The 26,268-nt window shown below is 38.9% G+C and overlaps 1 protein-coding gene across 1 annotated transcript in view; it reads right to left on the bottom strand.

The window, feature by feature from the left end:
* Positions 1-582: 582 nt before the first annotated feature.
* Positions 583-26,268, bottom strand: part of dmxl1 (Dmx like 1) — a 67,175-nt gene continuing 41,489 nt past the window's right edge. The window contains exons 32-51 of the mRNA XM_015028276.1: positions 25,513-25,735; positions 24,818-24,894; positions 22,577-22,698; positions 20,397-20,654; positions 20,048-20,244; positions 19,805-19,953; positions 19,501-19,586; positions 19,163-19,364; positions 18,744-18,861; positions 18,340-18,402; positions 15,567-15,653; positions 12,761-12,879; positions 12,294-12,441; positions 8,863-8,923; positions 8,311-8,438; positions 6,233-6,310; positions 6,029-6,120; positions 5,607-5,659; positions 4,639-4,856; positions 583-2,130 (exon numbers count right to left, since the gene is read on the bottom strand). Of these exons, the coding sequence (XP_014883762.1) occupies positions 1,894-2,130; positions 4,639-4,856; positions 5,607-5,659; positions 6,029-6,120; positions 6,233-6,310; positions 8,311-8,438; positions 8,863-8,923; positions 12,294-12,441; positions 12,761-12,879; positions 15,567-15,653; positions 18,340-18,402; positions 18,744-18,861; positions 19,163-19,364; positions 19,501-19,586; positions 19,805-19,953; positions 20,048-20,244; positions 20,397-20,654; positions 22,577-22,698; positions 24,818-24,894; positions 25,513-25,735 (2,716 nt within the window). The 3' untranslated portion in view covers positions 583-1,893. The remainder of the gene's footprint in view (positions 2,131-4,638; positions 4,857-5,606; positions 5,660-6,028; positions 6,121-6,232; positions 6,311-8,310; positions 8,439-8,862; positions 8,924-12,293; positions 12,442-12,760; positions 12,880-15,566; positions 15,654-18,339; positions 18,403-18,743; positions 18,862-19,162; positions 19,365-19,500; positions 19,587-19,804; positions 19,954-20,047; positions 20,245-20,396; positions 20,655-22,576; positions 22,699-24,817; positions 24,895-25,512; positions 25,736-26,268) is intronic.

Genomic DNA, 26,268 nt, shown 5'->3' with positions numbered 1-26,268 from the left:
TTTTTTTGGGGTGTATTAAAAAACTGATAAAAATTAGACGATATATGTTCGAATTGGGGAAAAAAAAAAAAAAAAAAAAACTTTCTTTGATTCAAAACAAGAGAACCTGCAGCACATTTTTCCTCATATTCAATAGTCCTGAGAGAGAGAAAAAATTGGAATCGGTCAAAATTGGAAAATAAATTGGCCCAAAATTGGTGCATCTCTGGAAATTTTTCTGAAAAACCTGCTTTGTTTGAACAAAAAGGCGATGACTGAAGTAACACCACATCGGTCAAGGGGGAAATTGCACAGTTTTTTGGAATAAAACATGATTTTCCACTAAAACAACTTCCCAATTTGAGCCTTGCGTCTCCCGTTTTCCATGGTCAACTGCAAAGTTTCCTGCTACAGGGAAAAATCTGTGGAGTCAAACAACAAGAGAAAGCTCTGATAAATTAAAGCTACTTTGTGCAACACTATAACCAAAGCACTGTGCCGGATTGGCGGGAGGAGACTCAGAGGATTAAGGACACTTAATGTTGATTATAACTCCACTGGTTAAATTTAGGCTGGGATAAACACACATCCTGGCATCTACTGTTTTTATTACCTTACTACCTTCAGCCTGCCTACTGTAGTCATATGCATTACACTACATATAATTAGCTTAATTTATCTTGTGTGCAAATACAGAGAGAACCTGGTGCAGAGATGAGGAAGCGTTCACCTCCAAGAGAAATATTTGCTTTCTGACAGATGGATGAGAGGAGTGACGCTCGATTCACGCTGGTAAACTACTGCATATCGGCACTTCCATTTATTTTGAAAACAAGTCACAAAAATGCTCAAATCCCATCTATGACCATATTAAATTGCAATGTTTTGTTACCAAGGCTGGACAATTATTGTTTATAGTTATAGGGAAAATAAAACCAGTAGTTTTCCATTTTTGTTCCATTAGAGGATCAATAAACATCAATATATCTGAGAATATGACCAGCAGCATGTATTAGGTGCTCAGTGATTCAGTCGCACCACTTGATGCAACTGGTGAACTACAGGAGTCGATCTCATAGCTTTATTTCTAAGGTTAATCTCTGATTATTAGCGCTGCCAAATTTATTAACAAAAAAGGAGAAAAAAAAAAGCCTGCAATGAATTTTTAAATCATTTTTAATCGTAACTTTTGTCATCGTCTCCCTGGTTGTGCTCTTCAGAAATATGTCTGGTCTAAATAACTAAGAATCTGCAGAGCGGGTTGAAAATGACCAGAACAGCAGGCGACTGGTCAGGCCTGAACGAATCTCTGCTGATTATCTTTGCTCGGCTGCTATTGCCTGGCAACAGCAGAGCTAAAGGCTGTTTGGACCTTCATTACTGTTCAGTTAGTGTTTAATCCAACTCATCTGTCAGAAAGCAAGAAGCATCTCCTGTAAAGGCGACCGCCTGCATTCATCTCCAACTTCATTCGACTGATTGAGTCCGTCTGGAGAGCAGCTCCAGTGAAAAGCGTGACGCGATACCAGCGACGGGAACATTGGCATCTGCTCGCTCCCGACGATCCGGTCGAACGTCCAGCTGCGTTCTGACCGGATGTGATTCCGTTACATCGATGCTTCCCACAGAGGGTCGCCTGTCATTTATACGAGACGTCTCCAGCTTCCCTCTCTGTGCAAAACGAGCTCCTCAGTGGACGGGGAGCCGGCGGTCCTGTTGGCTGAGCGTGCTCTCATCTGTACCCTGTGCTCGACTCAGCTGCAGTTTTAAACACTTGTGAAAAGCTCCTGTGCTTGGTCGCCATTGGAGACAAGATTTGGGTTCACATTTCATAAGAAAAAAAAAACGGAAGAGAAAAAGAAAATCACAGCAGATTATTTTACTGCGTCGTTCGTATCCGCCATGTTTTCACGTCTAGATGAAGAACTTGACGTCGCCCTTGGGGCTGCTGCTGCTGCTGCTTTGCGCCGTGGCGAAGCGGTTGGGGAGCGTCCTCATCTTCATGGTCCCGTCGGCGCCGCACGAGAAGATGTGGCTGGCCGGTCCCACCTCGATCTGCATCACCCCCGTGCCCAGGTTCCTGAACAGCGACTGGCGGGCGTGTTCGTTGGGGAAGTGGTAGAGGAGGCCCTGCGTGGCCAGACTCCACACCTGGAGGCCAAAACCAGATCAGGAACAAAATAAATGACTGTAGAAACTTACCAAGTGTTACTTTGATAGTTTCCAGTCCAAATATCTTTGTATAGTTGAAATAAGACAAAACTAGCTTCTAAGTAACTATGCAGAGATATAAGAGATTATATTAGGTCAATAATTCCTTATTGATTAAAAAGTATGTTTAATCAATAAAAGTGCTTTTATTGATTAAATAAAGGTACTTATTTAATCAATAACACTTAACCAGATATATTTAATATAATCTGCCAGTGGAAATAGTTTTAATCAATATTGAGGAATTACTGACCTAAAAGAAGCTCCTATATGTCAGTTCCTTACAAGCTTGTTTTGTCTTTATAAGAACCTTTAATCAAACAATAATTTTTATTGTCATTATTGAAACCTTGTAATACATTTTCATGGACTATAAAGAAAATTGGATGATAAATAGTACTAAGTGGCATTTAATGGCTACTGGGTATAAACTGTTAGTCCTTACTTTAATGCTTCTTGACCATTTAAGGCCCAAGTTTCAAATCTCCACCTGGATATTTTTGCTTATTCTAATTGTACAACGTTCTTTAAACATCGTGTGAGTAAATGTTTTTGCCCATTTCTCCACCACAACTGGAACTTTCAATATCTAGCAGTTATTTACCTCTAATTAATATGAGTTACAATATTTAATTTCAGGCTGGGATCAATAAAATATTCTTCTATGTTTGCTGTGTTCTCCATGTGGCTCACAATAATCTTCAAACTGTCTAAAACTTCTTCCACCTGAGCTGCGGCTCTCTGCAGCTCCCCCAGAGTCACTGGGAGCCTCTTGGCTGTTTCTCTGATGGATGCTCTTCTCTCTGCTGCTCAGGTTTCAGATGACAAGCCAATCAGAGCTGCAGGCTTGACTTCTGCATTGGATTTGAATTCAGCGACTCAGTTTTAGAGGCTAGAAAACTCCATTCAGCTCCAGTTTCAAATCTTAAAACAATATTTATTAGCAAACGATCAACCTGGTTTGTTCTGCTTTTACAAGTGCATCAAAGACAAAAGCAGCTCAGGTTCAGCGGGAAAAAAAGGCTGGAAGCCTGAGCACATTTTCAAACGGACCGAGTCCAAGAGCAGAAACATGAGAGTAGCAGCAATTTATAGGCTTTAGAAGAGTAGCTGCCCTCAGAGGAGACGAGTCTTCAAAGCCTTTTAAAGGTTTAGAGGGACAGTTCTGCTCTGATGTCCTTCGGTAGCTCTTGTCCTCACCGTGGAAACATAAACGAGAGCTATGGACTGAGAGGAATAAAGCAGCTGCTCTGAGGACAAAACGGAGCAATAAAGTAAAGTTGCAGATGGCTGCACAAGACCGTGCTGTAAGTAAAGGCTTCAACTTCAAACAGCATCGCAGGGAAAAATTAAGTACACCCCATGATCCCTTCGGAAGAGGAATGAACAGAAACCACATGGGTGTAATCTGAAGAGAACACTAGTGGGAATTTTATAGCATCAGAACTGAGAAGAAAAAAAAAAAAACAATTCGAGGAGCAACAGTCTAGAAAAGCAGCTGAGTCATTGTTTAAAGATAAAAAGAGAAATGTTGCTCTTGTTTGCAGCATTAAATTAGGTGAAAGCTGCAAACCTGTAACCTAACTTAAATTACCTTTAAGTTAGGTTATTTCCCATTTCCTTCCTCTAAAGCAGCTTGATTTCTGCACACACTGTTACTGGATACTGAACTCAATACACTAAAGTCTATTAAATATATGAGCTTATCACACAGTTGCTGGTCTTTCTTGCAGGGCTTTAAGAGTTTCTCCATGTGCAGATTTAATGACAGAGTTTTCATTCAGCCAATATACAATTAATGACTTCAGATCAGGAGCATCACTCGACGCTCTGAAGCTTTTTCATGAGCAATAATCCAGAGTGAAAGTCATTTGAATTCTGAGCAGAGATCCGTAACTAGAGCACAATGCCTTCATCCTGCAACAGCTGTCTGATCAGCACCAATCTAATCAAGTCAGGAGATTAAAGTCCCCACCCCCCCGACATGGAGGGAAAAAAATAAAACTTCTTCATTCGAAAACTTAAAGAGTAGAAGTCCTCTGCCTTATTTTTAGTGCCACCCACTTTCACCTTCGACATACGTCTCCATCAGTCACTGCTGTCCAGAGCAGATGGTTAATCATCGAGTGACATTGATTTCCATTGACTTTGATGGGGCTCGCCGCCCCTGTGGACAAACGCCCGTCATCTGACTGACGATCTGGAAGACGGCCAGACACTTTCCCACCTGGGTGCCAGACGCCCTGCGGGGATGTTCTCTCTGTCGGACAACTTTACTTTGTTCAGAGGAAATGAAGTGCTTTCATTATCAAGGGCTTCATGTCTCCATATTACTGTTTTCATTTAAAAATGGTCGACTTTCTAAAACCCAAAAAAACTTAACCTTCTCTTGGTTTTAACTCTTTCCTCCCATCTGATCGAATCCTTTTCATCAGCTGACTTAAGTACCTTAATGTTTCCCTCAGCGGATCCGCTGATGAAGCAGTCCTCAGTGGGATCGACAGCCAGGGCTTTAACCGGCGAGTCGTGGGCCTGGAAACTCTGCCGCTGGTGTCGGTGCGGAAGCTCCAAGATGGTGATGCAACCTTTCCTCCCGCCGGTGAGGAGAAGCTGCCGCCGCTGCGCCATCGAAAGCACTGTGGCGCCGGAGTCATGGCAGCAGAAAGCTAACGAGAGAGACAAAGAAATGAGGGATAAACAGGAAAGAAAACACGAGGACTAAAAGCAGAATGGCATTATTTTTAACAATTTTTATAATTAGGTCTTTAAACAACAATCACATTTGCAGAGTTTTAAGTATTACTTGAGGTAGAAAAAAAGAAAAAATCTAAAAACACTACTTAATATCAAACCAGATGGAAAAAATTATATATATATATATATATATATATATATATATATATATATACACACATATATATATATATACACATACACATAGCTTTGCAAAAAATTAAGAGACCACTAAAAATGATCAGTTTCTCTGATTTTACTTTCCATACGTTTATGTTTGAGTAAAATAAACATTGTTCTCTTATACTATGAACTACTGACATGTCGCTGAAATTTCAAGCAAAAATTTAGTATTTAGTTGGAGAAAATGAGAAATTGTCAAAATAATGAAAAAGATGCAGTGCTTTCAGACCTCAAATAATGCAAGGAAAACAAGTTCATATTCATTTAGAAACAACAATACTAATGTTTTAACTCAGGAAGAGTTCAGAATTGAATATTTGTTAAATAACCAAGAGGTTTTCATTGGGCTCCAGTGCAGTGGTCTCTTAATTCTTTCCAGAGCTGTATATATTTGAGAGAACAATTTATTTTTTTCCTTTCAATTAAGGAAAAAAACAAAACAAACAAAAAAAACAAAACAATCTGAGTAATTCATAACTAACCAAAAAAAAATAGCATACCATGAACCAGGCTGTTTGCAGGAGTGACGAGTGTGTCCCAGAGGCAAACATTCCTGCAGAGCAAAAACATTTCCAAATGATGATCCACTTCTTATCACACAATCTGATACGTACACCATTTTGTCAAAGGAATTGGCTATTTTGTCGTCGCACAATAAATCCTGACTGACAAGATTTAATATGTCATCCTCAGCCGCTTTAGCATCTTCAGCTGTTCTATGAATGATTTCCATATGGTTCAGGAACATGTAATTTTTGACCAAACGCTGATGTGGGACTGGATGCTTGGCTGGCTTACACGTTTTTAATCATTTTTAACTCGAAACAAATCGCCCCAGCAGTCAAAATGTACATTAAGTTACAGGGAATACAGATTTAGGAAAGGAAACAGTTCAAAAAGAAAATAGTTCATGTTTTTGTACCTGCTGTCTGTTGAAAGACCTGCAGTGGCGATGAGGGAAGAAGAGCCAACAAAAACAAAGTCATGAGCGGTCTTGTTGTGGCACTGCAACGTCTGGCAGAGAGGAGCACAGAAGGGAGTCGGTAAAAATGACAAAACAATAAAACCGGTACAACATTCATTTCGCATAACAACCGTAATGGGATATAAATAAACTATAAATTACCAGGTACGGTTTGAGTGTGCTCCCACTGGTGTTGGTTTGCCAGAGACTTAATCCTCCATCTGCATCTACAATACCAAACTGAACAAAACAAACAGACAGCAGATTGCAGTAATTGAAGCAGTCGCACCGTTAATTTATTTGAACACAGAAAAACCCTAAAACCAGGTCTGCAACATGATACCGAGAGCAAAATTATTCTACACAACACACAAGTCACTTGTCTTTCAGGTTGAGGGGAAACAAACAAAAAAATAAAGGTTCTGTTGGGAGTCTGGGATCAACAGAACATCAGTAATGTTACTGAATTTCACCGGCGGTGGTCATAATGTTCTGGCTGATATGCTTACATAACTAAAATGAGGTGCTCTGCTAGTATTCGCTCTGCATTACTTTTATTCCAGAGCCTATTTCTCTCCCTTGGCCAGCACAGGCAGATAAGTACTGGCACAGGAGCGGCACCATCTGAGAAAATTATTGGCCTGAGGCGAGAGCCTGAGTTCAAAACGCTGGCTTCATTCAGCTCAGTAACAATATGTGCTGAGGACCAACTCCCCACGGTGGTGTGAGCTGGAGTGGCAAATTTGTGACGGCAAGTATGAAAATATCGTTGAACACAACAGAATGGTGACCCATTTCATAACAGTGTACCAACAAATTACCTGACGGATATATAAAAATGACTGAGCCAAAATCTCCTAAAATTAGAAACATGCGAGACAAATCAATCACAGTGAGGCTTCGTGTTTTTCTAACAAATAAGTAGGTTTATAATGCTTTTGTTGTTTTTTTTGTTACTTTTCTGACAAAACGAGTGTTCAAGATCACATCCCTCTAAAAGAGAAAGACTGAAACTGATTGATTTTGACAAAAAAAATGACAGATTTGTCACATGAACTTCTAAGTCTATCCCTCGCGGAGTCCACAGCCAGACCTCTGAGCCAGCAATCGATGTTTGTGAGACTAAGAAACTTTGTTTTACCGTGTGCTTCACTTTATGTGTCCCTTGTTGGCCAAAACAACTGCTGATGTTTTTAATCTGTGTTTAATAACTCAATCCCTGTTCTCCAGACATTCCAGTTGCATTTTAATAGCTGCAGCACTCATGCATTAATCTGTCCGTCTCAGACAAATTTACAGGAATTAATCCCAATGAGGAAAAAGAAATTTCGCCTTTAGACAACTTCTATTCCCTGCTACTTTTGTTAAATGGCCACAGCAACCATGCTTTTTAAAAATATTTCATGCATGTTTATCCATGACTTATAACAAGAGCAGAGGCTATTTTTTTCTTCTACAACCTGCATTTAGCACGCAGCACTAGCTTGAAGTCATTTTTTGGGGAAAAACATAAGAAACTGACTTTGGATTGACTAAAAAGGATTGACTGCTACATTACTGTAGCAAAGTTAAACCTTCATGAGTGAAACAAGTTATTAGCGGAGAAAAGTGAGAATTGTATCTGCTTCCATTGACTGCTGATATCTTTTACAAAAACACTAAAGGATTCTGTTTGCAGTTTGGAGTGCTGACCTGAGTCTTTGTGCATCAGAGAAACAATGAAGAAAAACTGCAACGTTCATCTAAATACGACCACAATTTTAGTTTTTCATCATAATGCTTGGTAAAAGTGGTTGTACACTACAGTAAATTACAGACTGAGCTTTTAAATTGCTGTGCATTGTGCTGGTTTGTTAGGTTCTCTAAGCTACTCGGACAGCATTTCTCCTGATTTCTGCTTCATTGCAAAATTTATTATAAGATTTATAAATCTCCACATTCTAAGCTTTTGCCATCACTACTTCCTTCTTTGAGAAACATGGTGTCATGCACTGATGCCCGAGTTCAGCTCTGTCTTATACTCTAGACATGGCAATTAATCTAACTATTGTTAGCTGCAACCTTGGATATAACTGAAAATGACGAGCTTTAAACGATGCAATTCAATTAAAATGTTGGCTGCACAGCAGATATTCAAAACAAAATCTTGTCGTACTCCGTGCAATATTTACGCTTCATCTTTATCAGATTCATTTCAAACTTCAGATGTGGTTCTAGAAGGACGAGTGTGAATTTGTGACCTTGTTCCCTTGGTGGTTGAATCGGATCCTGGTGACTCTGGAGTTGCCCGGACTTCTGAAGCAGATGATCTGCTGAGAGTGACCCCACTCGAACATCCTCACGCTTCCATCTTGAGCTCCTGTCAGGTCTGACGAACAGCAAAAGGAACAGCAGAAACGAAGATGTAACATCTTTTAGGTAGATGTCAATCAGTGCACGGTTCTCAGCATATCTTCGCTGTTGTTTAGTTCTCAAACCATCCATAATTGATCAAGGAAGGGGTTCATTTATACACGCTTTCCTGACATGCTGGGAATTGTCCTCCCCAGTTTGCATTTTCAGAGAAAACGTACAAGAATCTCAACCAAGAGAGCTAACATAATCTTTATTTGAGCAGCAGCAGGAAAAAAGAACAACAAAAAAACTATTTCAGTTGCAGAATATGTACATTTTTTGGTGATGTAATGCTCCCCTGGAGGCTTTTCAGACCAGAATATGACAAATGTGTTGCATTTTTAATATAAAGGCAATGACTCCTCCGATCTACTGACAGACGTCAGAGTTCTACTTACAGTATGGCAGTGTGGGATGAGAGGTCATTCTTCTCACGTTGTTGATATTTCTCTTTATCATCTGGGAGAAGGAGAGGAAAGAGGGGGTGGACATGAGCTTAACCAAGAAACCTAAACGTATTTTTAAAGCAGAGAAATATACTGTTGTAAAAGAAAAAGGTCAGAATAATTGCATTGCTAGGAATGATGGTGCAGGTCATAGGGGGATCTCAGAGAAAAACAGAAACATAGCAAACTTTTTGGACTTAAAAACAAAAACTCTTCGGTGTTTTAAGGTTATTACTGTGGTGAAAATGAACCACAGTTGTGGAAAAACCTTGCAGGCTGAATAATTTAGCGCTGATGATGGACCAGGACAACCCATGAACTCACAGTGAGAGAAACATGGATTATAAACACAGAGGGTGTTTGATAAACAGATAAATTATAAAGGTGCATCTAAAACAAAACAAGATATTGTGAAAAGTTAAATATTTATTCAGTCAAAGGTAAACTGATCTATTACATAGAACCGTTAGACATGGAGAAATGATTATAGCTTAGAGAAAATGAAACTCCAAACTTCACCATCTCAGAAAAACTGAGTATTGAAAAAGCAGGATATCGGTAACCCCTGGGCTCACGTCTTGTGTTTTCTCCAACTTCTACTGCACTTCCTGCCGTCTTCTGCAGAAATCCAGAAGCTGATTTTATTTTCCAGCTGGATTTAGCAGCAGCAGCTCACACTGCCAAAGCTACCAAAACCTGGTTTGGTAACTATGATTCGCTCTCCTGACCTTTAACCCCATAGAAAATCTATGGGCTGTTGTCAAAAGATGGTAGATCCATCAGAGCAGTCTGGGTTTCAATTACGCCTACACAGTGCCACAGGCTGATTGCCTCTGTGCCACGGTGCATTGATGCAGTAATTCATGCAACTGGAGGTCCAAAGTGGAAATTAATCTATTTTTCAGGAGCTTGACATTTGTTTAAATATTTTTTTTTCTTACTGCATTTTTGTTTTTTCCATAAAGTATAAACCTAAAAATTATAAGACATAATATTCAACTGTTCCACTTTTTTTTTTCTTTTTGATGAACCTGTCCTGGATAAATATACTCATTTTTGACATCTAACAGAACAAACTTCAAGAACAAATTGCCACAGCATCTCATACGCTGGGAGCTTAATGTCTTCTAACGCGCCAACCTCTCCAGAACGCCCTCAGGCTTCACAGCCATCCATTTTCAGGGCTGGTTCAGAGTTGTTACGCACCACTTAGCGCATGTTTGCCCAAGTCCAGACCTCGAGAGCAACTATCCAACAATTTCAGATGCATCCCTTCTCCAACACACCTGACTCAAAGGACTGGATTCCCTCATCAGCATTCAGATCTGCACAGGTTTGGTAACAAACCATTTGTTTGCTTCCCAACGTCCCTTTCCCTCATTTCTACAGACGTAAATCATGTGGTGACTTTTGTTTTCATGTTTTGCCTTGGATTATTATATCATCCTCGAGCTCTGATTCATAACTTATAAAGCTAGAAAGCCGTTAACATCAAAACATGTTGACACCAACGTTGCATAAACCTAATATGCAATGTTACTTTGAGCAACGGAATTCGACAATTGTTTCAGTTTAATCTACTGCAGCTCTTCTGTCCCACTTTTCAGCTGTTGGCTCTGTAAAAGCACACATTAACGTCACAGTTTTATTTTTTATTCCATTATTCAGCCACAACTTTTTCTCCTCCAACCTTCTGCAAACCGCATGACTGCTTTGTAACATCATAATCATCCTGAGTGGATTTTACTGCCCAGTCCGCATAACAATACGTGAAATGGGTAAAAATCAACAAACATGACTCACGCCTACATGATTCAGACCATAAAATTAAATCCAGCTCCCTTCCGGATGATAACGCCAAGCTTCTGAGTAAAAAACGGCTTCCTGCCTTTTTATATTGAAACCAGCTGAAACCACAGCTTCAAAAAAGCAAAAAGGTGGGAAACAACCTCATTTTCTCTGTTAGTCTATGATGGGAGCTTATGTTAGCAGCCAGGATGCTTTTGGCAAACTGGGCGCAGATGAAAATGAATTATTAATGTAAATTATTTCAACTGCATTGAGGATTTTGCTTTGAGAACAAAGAAGAGCAGATTAGGAGCAAAAGGCATCAGTTACTTCCAGAAGAGCAGGGTTTGGCATTATAATTGTAAAGTTATACCATCTCTGCTGTTTGAAAGCCAAAATTGTTTTACTGCTTTTTTGGAAAATGGGTTTTTGAAACGACTTTCAAAAACCGATTATCAGAATGTTTCATATTGATTGATCCATAAAGAAAATTTTCATCTTGACCTGCCTCAATAACCTTTATCCAGTTAATTTAACTTAACTGAGAAATAGGCATCAATAAATTCTTGGCAGCAATAAATTATGGCCCCAAGTAGGCTCAAACATTTTGTGTTACATTTTTTTTAAACTGCACTGATCTAATACATATTTTGTTGATTTAAGCTACTAATTAGCTTGCTCCACAAGGTTCTATACCTGAGTAAGTTAGTTTTGTAATGCAAAATTCTAAAAAATTTTTTTTTTTTTTAAATTAGAAATGCCCTTATTGGATAATCAAAGTCCTCAGTATTTCAGCCCTGATCTCTGTGCTTTAATATCTGTGTTTAGGTCGGTCGGTAATTTTTGCAGACAACTTGCAAAACTGTGCAAATGTTATTAGTAAGGAAATGATTTCCAAACGCTTCATGCTCAACATTGATGTTCACATTTAACTGATTCTACAGGCTGCTGTTTATTCCTGTCTGAGTCACGTGACTTGCTTTGCTTACAGATATTCCCAAAATGCAGTCTGTATTATTTAACGCAAGACAAAAAGCAGATATTACAGGTTCAGATGTTCAAAACAAAAGCAGTATGTTTAAAAATGCAGATTTTTTTTTCCCCTGTAAGTTTTGTCTGCAAATGATTTATTGGATATGCACTGAAATACTTCATGAAGCAAATTATCAACGAGTCACTTGAAAAGAGACAAAGCATGCCAATGTTAGCCTAGCACTTTCAAGTAGGACTTGTTTTCATTAAAGCCTGCTACTGGATGTGCCAAATCAAATTTAGAAATAAATGCTATGCACATTTCACACATAATAGTTCTGGTAACAGAATATTAGCAGAATATGAAGCCTATCCTGTAGAGTTATTTGACTGGGACAAAATGGTACAGATTGAATTTTTCCTAATACATTTAGACAGATGACCAAAAGTCTAATCTATAGTTAAGTCAGATCAGGGACAGAAAACCGTTATTGCACCGTCACTAGCTTATATACTGTGAAGTAAAAATGAAGCCTACTAAGCCATTGTCATTCTTAACACCTGCAGCGTTCATTGGTGTGCATTTACCACGCAGCTGTGCCTGGTTTTAATGTTAAACTCACCACAGCTGCACCTCTGCCGGTCTGGTGCCCTCCAAGCCAAGGCACATTGATGGGCGTGCCCGGGCTGCTGTGAGTGTATGGAGTGGTGCCGTGAAGCGAACCAAAGTCATCACGCGCATGGACCACCAGGAAGTCATCACCACCAACACTACAGGGAGAAAAATAATTAGACATGTATAATTAGATGACATGGGTCAGAAGACACAACCTGACTGGTTAGGGATTAATTTCGCGCAGCAAATGAACAGCCTTACATCTGCATTCAGGAATATATTCATATTTTAAGGCTACAGCTACATCAAAATGATTGTTTATACTTAGATTTTAAATTAAAAATAATCCGAATTTGAGTTAAAATGAAAAATACTGCCAACAAATAATGAGTGAGCGAGTTGATGTCACTCCTGGTGCAAACCAGCGCAGTGCGAATAAGCAACATGCCCAAACATGCAGGATTGCTCTCATACCCTTTGGATTCGACTTCATCTTCATCGATCCAAGTCAAGATCTGCGTGGCCAAGATGGATGACACGTCCAGCTCCTGAATGTCATGTGTGGAGGCCATGACTAAACAATTACGGTTTGCCTGGTGGACAGACAAAAGACGGGGCAAGAGGAAAGAAAGGGATGGAAGAGAGGAGAAAACAGGTTGAGTCTCAGAGGAAACTCTGCATCAGACAAATTTAATGTGCTCTAATCAAGTCGGCTGACCCCGGCCTCCAACTTCCCTACTGGCCAGAGCTCATCCATGTCGGTTCGCATCAGCATCAAGATGTCACTTGTAGACACAAACAGTGTGTAGTAACACTTTGTGCTTGTGTTGAACAACAAACCTGTCTGTCCTTAAGCAGAAAATATTTCTTTTTTTTTTTTATATTAAACTGAAGATGCATTAACCACAAAGGGATACATTTCAGTCAATTACTTTGGATAACTTGAATTGTTTATGGCTCATGGCTAATTAAAACAAAACCTTTCCAAATCAAAATGTCGACCTACTGAAAAATATGCCCATGCACTGCACACAATATAAGGACTTGTTGTAAGTTAATATTGATGAAAGAACTAGTCATAAGTGAAATCTTCCTGTGGAACAAGACATTTTAACATATAACATGGAAAAAATGTCTGGTTCTACTAGCAGATTATCTCACTTATAACTAGTTCTTTTTCCATAAATATTAAGGAGTTATTGGCTTAAGACATTCCCAAATTTCTTGCTGAAAAGTTACTTTTGTCTTATTTTAAGTGTACTACAATATTTGCACTAGAAACTAAACCAGATATACTTGGTATGATTTTGTGTTTTTGACCATCAGTACTTTGTCTGGGCTAATTTTGCATGAATTACTGCAACAATGCAAAACTATTGAAATGTTAAGGAAACCCAGGGTGAAATAACAGCAGCATTTGTCTCATCTGGATTGTTGGATCTAGTGTTTTTCATTGTCCTCCTGACAGAAACGCATTCTCTCTGAGCTGAAACTGCCAGCAAAATGATCTGACCCAAATCCCAGAGACAATGTGGTCATTAAAGAGGTTATTGGTACATTTGGCAATGTGGGCAGGTGCAAAGTCCAGCTGGACAGTAAAACCAACAAGCTTTCCAAAAAGCTTGTTAGGAGGAAGAGACCAGAAGTGACTAAAACCATCCTGGTAGATGGCTGTGTTGACTGCAGACTTCATAAAACAGCAGAACACAGGGCGCCTCAGATCTTAACCAACTGAGGTAACGTCACACCGGACCTAAAGCAATGTGGATTCTGTGTCTCCAGTCTTCCACCAAACTCTGGGATGTTGATTTATCAAATGAAATCCAAACTTTTCTTTAATCTGGGAAAAAAAGGCATTAGACGCCTGAGCAACAGTCCAGTTCTTTTTCTCTGTAGCTCAGATAATTCGCTTCTGACACAAGCTCTGGTTCAGGAGTACCTTGACACGAAGAATACGATATTTGTAGTCCAAGTGTAGGAAACGTCTGACCAGTGGGTCTTGATGGACCGACTTCAGGCTCAGTCCACTTCTTGTGAAGTTTCTTGATTGGATTTTTTGTCAAACTTCTCAAGGTCACAGCCATCCTTGTTGCTGAAGTACCTTTTATTATCACACCGTTTCCTTCCACTCAACTTTCTATGAATGTGTTGGGATACAGAACTCTGAGCAGCCAGTTTCTCATGCCGTAGCTTCGCTGTAAAAGGTGTCAACAACATTTGTCTGATCAGCAGTTTTACCCACTTTTGCGTAGCTTCACACCCAGACTCAGAGACCTCCGAGGACCTCAGGAAACCTCTGCACGTGTTTTGAGCTAGTCAGCTGATTAAATTCAAAACTGCTTTATTGATCCTCAATGGAAATTAAATGCTGTTGTAACTCAATGATGTCTGTCAGCAGGAAACATCTTTTGTAGCAGTCTATATTACAGTAGATCTGAAGAAGCCTCTGACTGAAGAGGATCTGTTTTCCTAATACAGTCTCATGAAGAGGAAATTGACACCAAGAGTTTTCAATATTCAACTTTTTCATCATATTCAAATTTTCTAAGGGAGAATTTTGCTATCTCTAAGCAACAATGATCAAATTTACACAAAATAAATGCTTGCAATGTGTCACTCTACAGGTAACAAATCTTAATAAATTGTACTCTTTGAAATGAGTGACGGCATATTTTCCAGATGTACCTTTACATATTTTTGGCAACTGGCCTATTTTACTAAGAAAAATTAAGCTGTTTTTAGAACTATACACTGTGCTAAAATATTAATTGAATAAACAAGAAGACAGATATACCATGTTTCTGCTGACCTACTAGTTCCACATTCAGTTTTATCACAAATTATAGTGAAAAATTTCAATGACTAAACAAATTTATTCTATGCACAATATTAGTCTATGCATGAAATGTGTAGCATTTTTATAAAAACACCAACTAGAGGAGATAAAAAATAAATGCTGAAGGGAAATGACAAAACGAGCAAAGTCTGTTGCATAATATTTGGTCACAATGATAATTAGAATTCTAAGTAAACAAGTTTCTGCAGCAGTTTTCCATTACAGAGAACCGTGTTTCTGCAAAGACAGAGCTACAACACAAATCACGAATACTGCATCAGCTTCCATGGCACTGATAAAAGTTTTATATTACTGAGGGGAAAAAAAAATAAAAAAAAAGAGCAAAGGCAGCCAAACAAGGAACTGAAGTAATTAACTGTGAACACTTGTATCTTTTTTCATCTTGTTTTCTAATATTTAGTGACATCAGTGTGAGACTTTTACCTTGTTGATGGCAAAGGCTGTAATGATGTCAGATTCCTTGTGGATGATGCGTGCTTTGCCTCCGGGCCAGCCCAGATCTGACTCAGTCTGTGGCGAGTAACACACACACACACACACACACACACACACACACCATGTCACCACCATGGAGATTTAGTAATTACAAGTGAAACATTGGCAAATATTTCCTGCAGACAAATAACAGCCTTAATCCCTGCTCCATTTCCTTTAAACTATGGAACAGACATAAGAGAGCTGAACAAATTATTTGTCAAGTTATGTTCAGCAGAATTTATCTGCAAAGCTAATCCTATAAATTATTTTTATTTCTATAGCATTTAAGAATTCTGTTGAATAGAAGAAAAACTGAATCAGGCCAAACTCCTCTTGTTCATTAAGGCTCGATTACAGCGCTACAGTGCAAAAAGTACTCACACTTCCTAATCTTTTTCACATTACCACCAAAAGCTTCAATGTGTTTAATTGGGAATTTACGTGACAGAGCAACAAAAAGTGGTCCAGGATTATAAAGTGAAAAGAAAAATGATAACCAGAACCACCCATTACATCTCCGCTAGTTTTGCACATCCAGAGACCTAGCATTAGGAGATGGATTGGATGGAGAGCACCGATAAAGAACAAATGTCAAGTCTTCCTATTGATTTTCAATTGGATTTAGGCCTGGACCTTGACTAGGCCATACTAACCCATGAATTGTAGCTAGGAATGTATAGTATTAGTTGCCAGTTTACCATAACTGTCTTTTTGGAAGGAGAACTTCCTCTCAAGTCTAACTTGTTTTCTTCCAGGATTGCCCCATCCACCTTCCCATGAACTAACCAGTTGAAAAAGAATCCCGACAGCATGATGCTGCCACCACCATGCTTTACCAAAGAGATGATGTATTCAGGAAAATGTGCAATGTTTATCATGCAAAAAATGTTTTTTATTTGGGCAAAAAGTTCAGGTTTGGACTCATCTGGCATCAAAATATTTAAACCTGATTATTGTTTATTTATTCTTTAATCTTTGTAGGGTTGCAGTAGTGTCATACTACTTCTATTTTCAGTTGACGAATTGAACAGAGATGTTTAGAGCTTGGGATATTGTTTTACAGCCTTATCCTGCTCTATACTTCTCCATAAGTTTCTCCTTGACCGGTCTTTGTTCTCTGGTCTTTAAGCAAACCTTCAGAGAACTCAAAAATTTATACTGAGATTAAATTACACAAAGGTAGACAATACTGACTTCTGAGAGCAATTGATATAATAGGCTATCAGAATAAAGGTGGTTCTGCACAAATGTACAAAGCACTTGCAAGGTTTTTATGTACAGTAATTTTGAAACCTCATCACAATTATGCATGCCTTTGTGTTGATCAATTATTTAAATCCCAATTAAAAACAATAATGTTTTTGACTGGAACATGAACACAAAAAAAGGTCAAGGGAGTTGAAAGGCTCTGTACGTAAATGCTGGCTAGTAGAGAGCAGAAGGGAAAAAGACCCTGGAGCGATGAGTGGTCCGGTGGGATGCGTACGGCTCTGCAGGCTCTTCTGCAGCTCTGCACATTGGACACAGAAGCTAGAACTTGACGACCAAGTTACTCGAGTCGAGATTGAATTAAAGTCTTCTGCGCATTCAGTCGGGAGGAAAAGATTGTGTCGTTTTCTTTCAAAGAGTCAAACAAAACTTGACCTGCAGAAATCTAAATATGGTGTTTTGCCATTTTCTCTAGCACATAATCTCTGCAGGATGCAGATTCACTGCGACAGAGTTGAGCCCATTAATGTGAAGCTGTTCAGCTTCATAGGGTGTCCTCTGAGAGACTGGGTTAATTAAAAATGAACCAAATGGAGTACCTACAATGTGCCGGCTCTCATGGTGGAAGCCAGATCATCTGTAAAGCATCAGTTTACAGACTGATCTAAAATTTAAGCCTCCCATTCACATTAATACTGAGGCAGGTAAATGTAAAATTAATCTCAAACTCATGACGGCAACATTCAGAGTTTATAGTCCTAAAAATACATGTAGTGTAATTATGTCAGAATCTTTTAAAATTGGATTAAAGAGGTCACATTTGCAGCTTAAAAGGAGATGACGAGTACTTTGAACACGTATGCGTATTGCCACCCCTGCTTGAACCACTCAAACTCTAAACCCATGACGTGCGTTACATAAGGTGTTACATTTACAGAAGTGAACAGCAGCATGCCATACACATCTTAGTGTTAAAAGAATTACATAAAATGTTCTGTTCTGCAAGTCGCAAAGCTTGGGTGCTATATTTAGAAGCACACTGTGCTCCGTAAAAGCCTGCTGATAAACATGGAGCCCCATCAAAAAAAACTTTACAGCTCAAGACACTTTTCTTTGATTTGCTTGATTTTTTTTCCTAGTGAATTTGCATTTCAAAGCTGGACTTTGAAACGCAGAGAAGAGGTTTTTCTTAATTTCATTTTTACATTAATTATTACATCTCTCAGAACCTGTTGTAACACTGCCTTTTTTTTTTTTTTTTTACAAAGCAAAGGACCAGAAATGACCAAGGGTGTGACCAAAATCAGACAATTTTCAGCTTGACCCACACTGGACCATAAAACATTTGATTGGTGGATCTTTGGTCAAAGATTTTAAAGCAAGCATTTCATCTTGGGGAGTTTTGACCTAATAAAAGTGTTGCAAAAAATTCTGAGATTTGAAACCAAAGTCGATCTCACTCATCCCACTCCCACATCATAAGCAATCATTGATCAATAAGTAGCAGTACCTGACTGTTTCCTGCCTCCTCCACTCCTGAATATTTCATACTGTCAGTGTGGTCCTCAACCGACTTTAGTGATTGGGGGAGCAGCGAAAGGGTAGACCAGCACAAACAAAACACACAACAACCAGTGATAAAACATGCAAATTCACAAACTTTGATTTACTGTAATGTTATTAGCTCAGCGTGTAATTATCTGCATACAAAATGGAAGCATCAACATGCTAATGAAGGCAATTATAATACATGTGGATTGCATGCAGCACCCAAAAAGCACAAAGGCATTAACATGGATTTAATGATGCCATCTGACCGGGGATTCATGCAGATGCACTGTGGTAAATATGCTACTTAGTGAGGGTTAATAAAGCGTGTCTCATGCAGCAGGTTGTAGACTAAATGTGACGCACCTGATTTGTGCCTGGTTTCTTGGTGAAGATGTTCCTAATGAAAGTCTCCTGCACCTCTTCCTGTTTCACCAAGAACTGCCATAAACGCTTCACCGGCAGTACCGAGTGGTGGCTGCTTCTGGGAAAAATAATAAGAATATTAGAGTAAAACATATACATTCTTCTGAGTGATGATTAATTAGTAGCACAAAGCTAATGCAAAAAAAAAAGAAAAATCACATTTAAAAACTCATCGTCAAAATACAGCTTACAAAGATGGGGGAGAAACGGGAAAAAACAGCAACAGCAAACAAATCAAAGAATATTTTATATGTAAAAAAAAAAAAAACAATAGCAAACTCTCATCCTCTGTCTTCACCTCAGAGGAAGAAAAAAAAAAGAAATTGATCATTTTAGTTCAACCTATAAAACGATGGTACCTGAAGGGGGTGTTGGATGGCTCAAACAGGGCTTTGTGTCTGAGCAGGGCGGGGCCAGGAGTTGGGATCTCGTCTTGGAGGTGAGTGGAGATGTACTTTGCCGGAGGGCCGCCGAACAGCTCCAGCCTCTTTTGCAGCACCTGCTCCCATCGCTGCAGCGTCTTCAGCACAGCGTGACACAGAGGCGAGGCCACAGGCAAATCTGTGTTTAAAAAAAGCAGCCGCACACAAAGGAGGAGGCAACAAGATTAGCTGAGTGAGGCAGAATGAAGTAGGGCAGCACTCATCTCCATCCTGGATGTTATTTGTTTTAGCATGCAGAGTATTTTAGCGCTTACCCAACAGATCATACCCTGCCATCGGGTAAAAGGACTTGAGGTTGACCAACACCAGTTGTACCATGGCCAGGCGCATCAAACACCAGCTTCAAGAGAAAAGAAGTCATGACAAATCAGATTGTTATAGAGGGACGTCATGCGGTGTTCAAGCTGAATGTGGAGCAGCAATTGAAGGAAGCTCCAATGGAAACAACTGAAAGGAGAAACATGAGGCTCGGTGAAGACATCCAGGATTAATCTAAGCGTCTTGTTTTGAGGGGAGAAGATGAGTCACAGTACACAGAGTATGTATAAATTATGTCACCTGTATGAATTATGGTTTGAATGCTCTTTCTGTGGCAGGTTGGGCTCAAACACATCTTCAGATTCAAGGTCTTCATCATCTTCATCCTGGCTGTCCTGGCTCTCCTCTGAGTCATACTCAACTCTGTTTTGTGACGGTGGCAGCTCAGGCTGAGAGGCGGAAGGACAGAGGCAAGAAGGAATCAGTTGCAGGAGCAAGAAGAGCCATGAGTTTTTGCTCATTGTTGTCTGTGCAGTAGATTACCTTGGCAATGAAATAATCCCAAATACTGAGATCTGGAGGAACAAAATCCTCTTTAAAAATGGAGGTCGCTTCCTGTTCCACTACGATCTTAGGACTGCAAGGTCCTTCACGCTCGATTCCAGACTCTTCCCTGGATCCACTGCGGGATGACAGAAGCTTGAATCGTCGTGGTTTCTGGTCCAACCCACTTGGGGAGGCTGATAAAAAAAAGACAAAAAAAAAAGTGTTAAACATGTTTCAACCAATCAAAAAAAATCTAAACAAAACAATACTAAGCCACGTATAATTTGTTTTGAAGAAGCTACGTTTCATTTAGCCTCTATGCCCCAAAAAAATGCAAAACAATCACTTGTAGGCGGAGTTCTGGCTGGACTGCTGGCTTTATCCATGACAGGGACACGGGCACCTCCTCCAAACACAGTCATCCAAAGCTTACAGTTGAGTGGGTGAGCCATGATGCGAAACAGCTCGTTGCTGGAGTGTGTGGCCATGCCGTGAACAAACAGACTGAGGAAGACTGCTGTCAGGATCTCACAGAGCAGCACAGCCAGACCCGGCTGGGTCTCCTCACCTGCGGAGCTCAACAGGTGAATAAGAGAGGCGATACCTGGAGAAACAACAAAATGGAAAAATTGCAAAGGGAAGAAAATTTAAGCATTTTTGTGTCTGAAAACTTTAAGCAACAGCACAGAGTCTTTTAGATTTTAAATTACTTTTGATAGGACATGTTGATAAAAGCAGGATTAATTTAGAAAGAAATAATATCCATTTCATAATTATATATTTTTCTAACTATGCCCCTCTCAATCAATGAAAATATTTTAAAGCATTACAGTAGTCAACCATATTTTTACATGTTTCTACTTCCATTTGGATCATCTTAACTGATGACCACTATGTATTTGAGGCTGGATGCCACCATCCTAATCTTCTGCTCCCTCCTAAAGCAAATGCATCAGCAATACAGAACAGGAACAAGAAGGGCCTTAAATCCAATAAATTGCACCAAGGACAAATATGTCCATGTTAAACACATGATTTAAAAAAGGGACGCTCTAATAAAAGTTTTTATGTTAGTAATATTGTGTGTTTTAATCAGAAATCCTTTAGATCTCAGGAGTGGATCAACGTGTGAGAACAAAATAGGCTTTTAAAATGACTATAAATGGTTGTTCCCAACACATAAAATAAGGATAGTTTATGTCATTAAAACATCAACAGGAAGCCATTACTGGCTTCTCTTAAGCTGAAACATTTCTTAATGCCTCCGAGGATTTTCTGTTGTACGTTACTAAATTGCCACCACCAAAGATCTATAAATAAAAACAGACAGCAGACACATCCCAAGCCAGAGAGACCGAATAAAAAATTTATGTATAAATGATTCCAGCTCAAAGACAACATTTAAATCTAAATAAAATCCAAATGGAGATCAGAAGGTCTGATGTTGGTACAGTCAACTGCTACGCAATGAATTATTAAAAAGATGGACAGCAGCAAAGAAAGATCTTTAATAATTAATGCAACAATAAAATATCTACACTGACAGCCTGCAGTGTCTGATGAGAATAAAATGTTCTGCTAAAATGTTGCTTGGTTTACTCTAAATTATCCTCTACTTGCAGAGTAAGCAAAAACTAATGTTTTCATGACATCCTTAAGTTTTGCTTTATGTCACAACCACAATGTTCATAAGGGGAAAGAAAATATTGACGGCGCTAATAATTCACTTCGCTCTGTCCATTATTACATCTGCTGGAATGTATCAAATTATCGTGCTAGAGTTCAGTGTTTCCACTTCAAATAAAAAGACTGAGAAGAAAGATACTGAAACTTTAAACATGTAATCTACTCAGTAAGAGAGAAATATTTATTGCTATATTCTCTACAATCACATGAATACATAGCCCAAAACTAAAGTTTAAATAGCAAGTCAAAAAACTCTGGATTCAATTGGCCTTTCTATTGGTTTTCAAAGCAGATATGCAACTTTAAAATAAATTTTTAAGACAAAAACAGCTTTTAGAGTCCTTGTTGTGCGTTTATCTGTATTTGGTGATATGTTTGCTTCAAGTTTAGTGGAATTAAAGCCAACACAGACTAAACATTTAGAAGCAACTTAAAGTTTCTGTCATCAAAGTATTAGTATGAGTTTTAAGGATTTTGGGATATAATTTCTGATTTAGTTATATTATCAATATGTGCCATTTTCCTTTATTCGTTTTTAGACCTTAATGACACTAAACCACAGCTAAATGAAAGACAAGCCAGAAAAACCTGAATGCCTAAAATTTATAGTGAAATTGCATCCGATGGGCAATCACATTTATTTTCTTACAAAGCACACCAATAAAGTTAAGATCGTTTTGTATAGATGTGATAAATGTATGCGATGTAATGCCACACAAGGAGAGAAATAGGTGCTGAAGTAGGTTTTTTTTTTTTTTAATTGCTGAAACAGAAAACCCCCCCAAAAAACTTTAAAATATTCTTTTAAACAGAGCTGAAAGTTGAATCTGTGGGACTTACCAGGCCACTGAGCAGGAGAAGTATTTGGCTGAACAGCCTCACCCAAGCTGACGGTTTTCACCGTCTGCCTCTGAGACAGTAAAACACTCTGATACACAGTCCCGGTGAAATGGTTCACATGGCTGTCAGAGGAGCAGAAAAAAGAAAAGAAATGGACCAATTCAAGACAAAACTTCCAAAGTAACATTTGTGTTTTATGCATAATGAATAACTGAAAGGTAAACAGAAAAAATGGATAAGAATACAATTTTGTCAGTACATCATATTTGTTTATCTCCTCAAATTAAATGACTAAATCTTTAAATGCTCTCCAATTGCTCTGCACACAACAGTTACACTGCTGTCAGAAATGAATCAAAAATTAGATTTTAGTTTTTTAAATTAGTTTGTCAAAAACGGTCCTTTATTGCAGTGGAGAAATGCAAACAGCCTGGGCTTACTAAGAACATTTTTAAATTTCTGTGTAGGTTGCCAGTTTGTTACCTCTCTAAGCAATTGTTCCCAGACCTTCTTTCTCCTGACTTCTTCCACCTCACTGGATAAATGACAATATAAATCTTCATTCTATGAACTCTCATTGAAGCTGCAGGACTGGGGCAATATCATTTTTGTTCATGATCACTGGGTTATGCATTGAAGCAAGAAAAAAAAAATCAAGCTGCTTTGCACTACTTCTCAATTTTGGAGACGGAAAACAAATTAACTTTTATCAGCTACGATCGCAAACACAACTGAATAGTAAAAATGATGACACATGGTGTTTAAATTTGACAAAACTTACCTAATTTGAGACCTACTTAAAGCTAAATAAGTAAGGGGAGAGAACTTTAATAGTGAGAAAGAAAAGAGCTCTTCTCCTTAAGACATGACACCTAATTCATTTCTACTGTGACTTTAAGCTCCAGTCTGGTAAAGCATTCATGAAACTGTAAACATCATGGAGGATTCTGACAAAACCATGACAGCAGCACACAAAGCAGCACAGCTTTAAGCCAAACAGGCTATTTTAAAAATGGCCTCCCACGCATAGGAATTCATCTGAAGTTTAAATCCGACTCCGTTCTTGTCAACCTGATTGGAAGCTATGGTGCATCAGCCTCTTAAATAAACAATGCTGCCCTCCCATGCAAAAGAACCAAAACACATAATTAAGCATTTACAATAAGAATGTCAACAAGCATCCTTAAAGTTTTCATAATTTATATTCCACATGATCTAAACAGACAAGTGCCCATCATACTCCTGCATTTCTTTATTTTGCTTTACAGCAGCGTTTTGCAAAAACCCAGTAAAAAAAAAAAAAACTCAGTTATATATGCAGTCTTTACTTCAACTGAAAGTGTGTATTATCCTCCCATTATGCAACACGTCCTTGTTACCAGCAGCCGTGTCGCTGCCTTATTAATTATTATTCAGCACCAGCAGCCCTTGAAATCATTCAGTTCAAACACCATGGATGAAGTGACACAAATGTTCTGGCTCGAATATTAACAGTCGGGTTACTTGTGACGAGGTAGTAATTTGGATTTATAGTGAAGGTTAATCGCTCTGGAAGTGAGAAACTTGTTGAAAGAATCACCTGGAGACCAATAAGGGATTAAAGCAATGGGAGCAGGCAGGACACTAGCCTGGAGCTAACACTTCGTCAACCTTGGTTGCATGAAGTAGAGTTTGCACCGTTTTATGCAGAACTCTGGAGAAAAGGTGCAAAGCATTGTATTGTGAAGGTTTTAAAACACTCGTGTTTAAAAATCCTGACAGGAGGATCTGTCAGTACAGATCATTTCAGCAAGCTGATCATACAGGCCACGATGATCGTCATGGTAACAGGAAATGCATAAAGGCAGCAACCTCTCCCATGCTGTATATGTGAGACAGCAGTGGTGAAATCAAAGACAGAGAGGTCCAGCTGTGTGAAGCAGGACGAATACTCAGGCGATGTTCTTTTCAAAGCATGTGATGCAACTGTGCAGTCATATGTTGTTCATGAGGCTCAGGCCAGATCACATCAACCTTCATTTACTTCTCTGCAAAACCTGTAATCATTTTATATATACTCTTTAAAACAGGTGAAGTCAATTATAGCTGATGTTAAACCACTGCAAAATTCAAGAAATAGTGTATATATTTAATTTGACCATAGAAGTCGCCTTTTCACATTTGACTAAAATACATTAAATAGGCTCCTTACGTTCAGAGTTATGGATTATAATAAAAGAGAAACAATTCTGCCACACTCACCTGTATTTGTGTCCGTCACAAAGACATTGATAAATACATGCAGACAAGGAAGCAGCCAAGGTATGCATCACATAGATCTGAAAAGGGGAAGATGCACAAGGGTAACATTTTTTTTCTGTTCAGGTAAATATTTTGTTTTGAATTAAAAATATATTTCTTGAAAAATATAAAGTGGAATAGTAACAATACAAATGTTGGCTTCAATTAAATGTTAGCTTCAGGTCAGCACCATTATACCGGCGCCAATATCCTTAATTTTGGAAGATCTAAGATTGGCTGATAGTCACATGTGAAGCATCTTATCCCTTGATCTAATCCACTTTGGCAAAGGTTTTTAAAAAAAAATCTGTCACTGTCCTTTCTGCTCTGCAGTAAGAGAGGTTTGACTGACAGACCGGCCCACCATGTCTGCAGTTAACAATAGTCACCCCGCTGTTGCCAACTCAGCCACTTTATTGCTATATTTAGCAATATTCCAGACAAAAAAATGGTATTGGCTAAAATCAGAATCAGCAGGTCAGGCTCTTTAGAGATTGGTAATCAGAAAACTGCAATCTGCGCACCCCTAGTAGTTTTGTCCTTTAATTTACAAATGGGCCACCTGTTTTCAGCCATTTAGAGACACCAATGCAAATTAGTTTTCACATTCAAAAGGCTATATACAGTATCGAATGAGGAAGAATAAACTGCTATACCTCGTTGTTAACGACATCCGGATGTGGAGGAGAGTCGAGTGCATTGATGGTATGCAGGATGTCGTGGGTTAGATTGGTCAGATGGACGATGGGGTTGGCCACCACCGTCTTTACACTGACCGTACAGGCCGTGAGCAGCGGGATAGAGGTAGGCTGGGAATTCACTGCCACCGCAGACTTCAGGGAGTCGTCCTGCAGACAGAGGGAATGAATCCAAATGTGCCTTCGTGAACAACGTGTGCACATGTATCATAAAGCAGACTACAAACAGGAAACCACTGTGTCCAAAGGGACACAATTGTCTACTGTGTCCTCTGCACGACATGTAGCTCTTGTCCATATCGCTTGAACTTTTCAACCACAAATTTATTTAAAGTATATTCTAATGCAGGGGTGCCCAATACGACTCAAAACCTTTCCGAAAGACCAGCACTTCCTTTTCTGACAGGCTTATCAAAAATATTCACCAAGATCCTAAACGTTTGTAGATTCATTAAAAAAAAATTATAAAAAAAAAAAAAAAAAAAAATCAACAAAAGGTGTTAAAATTAATAATCTCAGTAATTATTGTTTCAACAAGGTGTTGCACATTTCAGTGCGTTTCGGTCTCATTAACAGAAAAAATAAAAGGCGACTCAAAGAGCGACTGACGAGCAGAGCAGGAGTTTAAATTAGCTATTCAACCACCGCTGTGTTCATGAGAGGCTTATTAATAATCGAGACATAAATATCAAGCCTGGAAACCTGACATCGTAA

The sequence above is a fragment of the Poecilia latipinna genome, unplaced genomic scaffold (genome assembly GCF_001443285.1).
Source record: "Poecilia latipinna isolate Pla-1442-1.1 unplaced genomic scaffold, P_latipinna-1.0 Scaffold119, whole genome shotgun sequence".
Classification (NCBI taxonomy): Eukaryota; Metazoa; Chordata; class Actinopteri; order Cyprinodontiformes; family Poeciliidae; genus Poecilia; species Poecilia latipinna.
This window is presented reverse-complemented; position numbering and strand designations above follow the sequence as displayed.